The following is a 5785-nucleotide window of genomic DNA, read 5'->3' as shown; positions in this document are numbered from 1 at the left end:
CACAAATACTTCTCGAATACGCATAGAGCGTATCATTTCATTGATAGGGAGAAGAGTTTACATGCGCTTGGTTGAGCTACACACTCGTGGCTAGACCTACGCGAACTTATATGATCACAAATACTAGTACAACTGAAATGTGTTGTAGCTAGTACTTCCTCTGTAAAGAAAATACAAGAGCATTTAGATCATTACTTTAGTGATCTAAACGATCTATATTTGTTTACAGAGGGAGTATATGTTATAAAAGTATAATAAAGCAAGGAACCGTCACATAATGCATAACTTAGTGGGATAAGTATACAGCAATTTCTTAATAAACACATATAAACAGCATACATTTAGTTCACTTGTTACCCCAAAATATCTTACATCCAACAGCCACAAAATACCTCTTGCACTGTTGGAAATTAACAAGTAGAAATACTTGTCTAATGTTGAAGTAATCGCTGCAAGGTTCACAAGCTGCAGTGAACCAAACTAAACTAGATCATATTTACTATTAGCATAAGAAGGTCATTAGATCACTAAGCTTCATGGAATCATTTAGGAGGTGATCTTGTCTATGCGAATGTGGAGAGACACCGTCCTGGAGGGCCCAGCCCCAGCCAGTAGCTTGGACGGCACCGTCAAGAACGTCAGATCCTCGATGTCGACGGCGCCAGGCTCCTTGCTGCTCGTCACCTCGATGTCCGCACTGACGGTGTCGGCCCTGCCATTGGCCGCTGCCTGTGGTCCGTTCACCCATACCTTGGCCGCGTAGAGCGGCAATTGGGACGCCCCCGCCCTGATGCACACCACCGACACGGTGAGGGGCGTGCCCAGGCCAAGCGCGCCGCCGACCACGAGGAAAGCGCGGGCGTCCTCCTCTGCGAGCAGCAGGCGCCGCGGCTCAGACACCGGCACCTGCAGCTGGAGCACCTTGCGGTACTGGACGCTATGTACGGGCACGGAGTGGAGAGTGTTGAGGTGGCGGAGGAGCGCGGGCGGCGGGCCGGCGAAGTCGCAGCCGGGAACCGGGCACTTGCAGGCCGCGTGCGGGCACGCGCTCTGGTGGTCGTCAAGCTCGTGGTAGGTGATGTACCTCCCGCAGCCGTCGTGCGGGCACTCGACCCTGGCCGAGGAGACAACGGCCTCCATCGCCGTGCTGCGGATGTCAAAGGCGCCGCCCCGCTCGCACCTCTCGCACTGCCACTGGCTCCCAGGCTGCTCGCCGCGGCAGTCGCCGCAGGCCAGGTGGCCGCCGTTGCACTGCACAAATTGATCCAACACCACATCAAGAAACCCGTGTCTTCCTGGATCAGGTGAACGGAACAAACAAAGATCGACGCGATGTAGTCGAACCTGGAAGACGGGTGGCTTGAAGGGGAGGAAGCAGAAGGGGCAGTGGAGCACGGCGACGTCCATCTTGACGGAGATCTGCATCGTCGGGCCCTGTTCCGCCGGCACGATCTCGCCCGCCTCGTGCACGACCATCTGTCGCTTCACAGGGCCGTTGGCCACCACCAGCTCCAGCCTCGCCTTCCTGGCGCTCTGGTCGCCGCCCTTCTCCATGGCCGACGGCGAGCCCCTGCTCCTTTCCTCCCAAGTAGCACTAGCAGCCTGCATCCTCACCCTCTCTGCCTCTCAAGTGCGAACTGCTCTGCTCGCGAGGTGGAAGAGGACGAGAAGAAGAGGGATGGTAAAAGCAAGCGCAGCTACCACAAGATGCCCAGCTGGCTCACCGGCCGATTGATTTGACGTCAAAGCGGAGGGCAGCGGAAGGGGAAAACTGGAGAGGCCATTGCGAGCCAGCATCGCATACCCGAAAACGGAAAGAAACAGGACAATAATTTGAGCCTGTGCAGCCTTTGGGTGTTTTTTCGTTTTGACTGTTCAAAGAAACGAACGTTACGAGAGGGACTATATAGACTGTACGTATTTGGGATGATTTTCCATTTTGTTGTTGCTTTACAAAACCGAAAATGTGGGATTTGACCTTACCAAGATTTAACAGCTGTAATACACCCTTATAAATTGTGTGGTTAGCCGTGGGATTTGTGGTTCGGGAACAATTTAGTCCACAAATAAAGTAAAAAAAATATTACAGAACCACAAATTCTTTTTAAAAATCATCACACATTTATAGTCGGTAAATTTTACTCACATGTGTGCACATGAAAAATTTTCTTTCAAGTTTTCAAGAGAATCTTAAGTACTCCCTCCGTTTCAAAATTCTTATTGTGGTTTAAGTTCAAAATTAAACTAAAATCACAACAATTATTTTGGAATGGAGAGAGTAGTTTTCCTGAAACATGAACCTGGCAACAACTTTTTCATTCCAAATATTCACAATCCCTTGACTGGTCAACAGGGACAAAGAATGTTTTTATGTGAAAGAAATGTATATCCATACTTAGGTCCTCATTCTTGTAGTTGTGCAAAAGTTATGAACGGGGTGTCACCCTGTCGGCTAGGATAGCACAGAGCTATCTAGCCCACCCGGGTTCGAGCTACGGAGTGACCTGTGGTGTTTAGAGTTTCTTTTATAAAAATATGTCTCCAAAGACTAGTCCTAGATGGTCTTGTATTTTCTAATTGTGCAAAACTTGTACTCGATATTTGCAATGGTAAATAAAGTTTCGCGCCATTATATGTCATAGAAGATTCTTCTTCTTCTGGTCATACTCATGCCTTCGGGACTACTGGATCAAGATCTAACAACTCATCGAACCCCTTTAGTGCTTTTTATTATTATCTTGAGGACCAAATGTCCTCCTCCTCCTAGGCGTATGCATACAGAGGCCTCTTTTTGCACTATCCACATTCAGCTCTCCCCATTTTTTCTTAGGATTTCTCACCAACGCCTTCTTAATTCATAATAAAAGTCATAGAAGTGCCCCCACCCTCACTCTGCAAAAAAAAACACCCTTAGAGCATCTCTAGTAGATCCAGTAAAACACCACCTGTAAAAAACAGTATGCAAGGTACCGCGAGGCATGGGCGGAACAGATCTCGTAAACCCATACTGTAAACGTTTTTTTTCTCCTCACGTTTCTTCTTCCCGGGACACACACATGGATGAATCCGAACTCCGACGACGCTACAACCCGACGCGTGCTTCGGCGATGCTGCGGCCGGCCGCCGGCAAGCTCCAAATATTCAGCCCCTTGACTGGTCAACAGGGACAAACAATGTTTATATGTGAAAGAAATGGATAGTCTTTGTAGTTGTGCAAAACTCGTACTCGATATTTGCAATGGTAAATAAAGTTTTGCACCATTATATGTCATGCAAGACTATCCTTGTTTTGGTCATACTCATGCCTTGAGGACTACTGGATGAAGACCTAACTACTCATCAAACCCACTTAGTGTTTTTTATTGTTATCTTGAGGACCAAATGTCCTCACCCTCCTAGGCGTATGCACAGAGGCCTCCTTTTCACTATCCACATCCAGCTCGCAGCGCCGGCATCGTCATCAACGAGGGCGGCCGGCGCGCCTCCTCCTCGTCGGCTTCTCCGTGCTTCGTCAAGCCCAAGACGGAGCCGGGGCTGGCGCCGGTGAAGACGGATCCGGGGCTGGCGCCGGTGAAGACGAAGCCGGGGCTGGCGCCGGTGAAGGCGGAGTTCGACGACAATGACGCGGCCCTAGAATGGGCGCGCCAGGACTCCATTGCGATGGAGAAGGCGCGCCGGGAGAAGGTGAAGGAGCGCCAGCGCGCCGCCCTGCGCCGCTTTGAGGAGCGCCGACGCAGCCGCGATGAAGACGGGGTCATCGTCCTACGCGACAGCGACGACGACGACGCGCCGCCGCCAGCCCGCCATTGCGACGCCGGGTCCAGCAGGGGCGCCCGCGTCAAGGAGGAGAAGGCCGCCGACGACGATGGCGGCGACGACTTCAGCCCCTTTCTTTTTTAGATTAGGTTAATGTAATGAAAGTGCGCGAATTTCGCCGAAATTTGCCATGTTTAGCCGAAATTTAACTACTTTCTATCATAACTTCACCGAACGGCCGTTCTTTTTTTTATACGCGCCTGGGGGCCGACGGCTGGGGACCGAATCACCCCCAGGGCCATTTTTTGCGCCAGCTCACCCCCAGGCGGCGCTTTTAAACGCCCCCTGGGGGCCAACGGCTGGAGATGCCCTTAGCCACAGGAGAAAATCATCAACATCTCTCCATCCAATTTCTAGTCTCATACATTCCTGTCTATTAAGAGTCCACGTGTCTATTTTCAGAGTAACACCAACCAACGAACCCACACATGCCACATCCTTTTCACTACTCTTATCAATGAGGGCAGCTCGGGCAGAACCCTAGCTGCAGCCGCCCACGCCCCCTGCTTCATCCTCCCTCGTCGTCGCCGAGGACGCTGGCGGGCTAAGCCCGCCCGGCAGATGGCGGAGGCAGGGCGCTTCCTCGCCCTGTCGTGCGCTCTCGCGGTAGGGGAGCCTCGGCCCTTTCACGGCCTCTGCGCGGCGTGGCGTCGCCGGTGCCAGCGAATCTCCTTCGCGCCGCGTGGTGGCTCTCCTCCAGCGGGTCTTGGCGGGGTGGCAGCCTCCTTTTCCTCCTGTGCGAGCTCCTACTGGTGCTCGTCGTCAAATGTGGCGGCTCGCCGAATCTGGCCAAAATTGGCCAGTTCTGGCCCCGTTGGGAGGCTGCGTTGGATGGGGATACTGGTCTTCAGCTTGGATGCGGTGGGGGGCTGCGTCTTGCACGGATTCGTCCCAGACGCTCGTTTTGGAGGGTTGGGGATGAAGTGCCAGCACTTCGGCTTGGCTCTTGGTGTTGTGCGTCGGCCGCGCGATGGAAGTCTGCGGTTGCCGAGGCGGCGACCCCGGATTTGGTGGTGGTGGCTTCGGCCAGGGGCGGTGAGTGTCTGGACGTGGTGATCTGACCTGCAATGGTCCGAATCTGGTCATATGCGGTGGTGCTATAGGAGAAATCCCCGCTCACCCATTGTGTGAGCTGACCATCACGGCGCCATCCCGATGTCGTATACCTTCCTAGAGGCATGGTCTCCGAGCTATTTCACGTGGATCTGCTTCGGCGTGGTTCAGGCCGTCTTGCTGTAGGGATGTGCTCAGTCGATGTCGGCGGCAACGACTTCTATGGATGTCGCCTTCCTCGCAGGAGGTGCCGCTGTGGAGCTACAACACCTATGATGCTTTGCTTTGTGGTCACCGGGTGAAAACCTAAGATCGGGCTCGCCGGATCGGATGATGCTGTTGTGTCTTCGGCAGCACTACCTCCTTGGAGGCGTCATCTTGGAGGCCCAAAGCGACAGCTCCTCTTGCTGCGTGTGGTTGTGGGTGGTGCGTTTGGTGGTGGTGGTGCGGCCGGATTTGGGCCGACGGTGGTGTGTTCTTCTTCATGTGTGTTCTCTTCGGATGTCCTTCGCGTGGTCTCCGTCCTGCTGTTGTGCATACTGAAGACCCTCCAATGGTTGCCGTTGTGCCGCGGCTAGCTTTGGGCTCTTGGTGCTGTCTTGGTTCACCTTTGCTCAATGATGACACAATGATGCATCCCCAACCTGCTAATCGTTTCGACTGCCCGTGGCGGATCTCCCAGTCAAGGTTCGTGTTAAGGTTTGTCACTCATTGATTATGGTTGATCCTCTGTTGGGTCGTGGGGCTCGGTACGCATGCCGGTGCAGTGCGTTAGGTTGTTTGCAGAGTCTTGGTATTGTGATCCCTCGGCAGCACCTCACATGTACTTGTGTCTCTCGTGGTGGTCTTTCTGCCTGCTAGCTAGGTCATGCCTTCTCCTGGATGGCAATTTTTTCTCATCTTCTGTAACCTTGTT

General features: G+C 53.0%; 1 protein-coding gene across 1 annotated transcript; it reads right to left on the bottom strand.

Annotated features, from left to right (window-relative positions):
• Positions 1-295: 295 nt before the first annotated feature.
• LOC123160589 (putative E3 ubiquitin-protein ligase SINA-like 6) lies at positions 296-1796 on the bottom strand. The gene is made up of 2 exons (XM_044578392.1): positions 1345-1796; positions 296-1251 (listed from the first exon to the last, which is right to left on the bottom strand). The coding sequence occupies exons 1-2, from the start codon at positions 1606-1608 to the stop codon at positions 547-549; spliced, it is 969 nt and encodes a 322-aa protein (XP_044434327.1). The 5' UTR covers positions 1609-1796; the 3' UTR covers positions 296-546.
• Positions 1797-5785: the final 3989 nt, after the last annotated feature.

This window comes from Triticum aestivum, chromosome 7B, assembly GCF_018294505.1.
Source record: "Triticum aestivum cultivar Chinese Spring chromosome 7B, IWGSC CS RefSeq v2.1, whole genome shotgun sequence".
Classification (NCBI taxonomy): domain Eukaryota; kingdom Viridiplantae; phylum Streptophyta; class Magnoliopsida; order Poales; family Poaceae; genus Triticum; species Triticum aestivum.
Note: the sequence above shows the minus strand (reverse complement) of the source record. Positions and strands in the feature narration are given on the sequence as shown.

Excerpts from the sequence above, each read along its gene's own strand:
- LOC123160589 (XM_044578392.1), bottom strand. The coding sequence starts at position 1,608 with ATGCAGGCTGCTAGTGCTACTTGGGAGGAAAGGAGCAGGGGCTCGCCG. Across the intron at positions 1,252-1,344 it reads TCAAGCCACCCGTCTTCCAG|TGCAACGGCGGCCACCTGGC; the intron begins GTTCGACTACAT and ends CAATTTGTGCAG.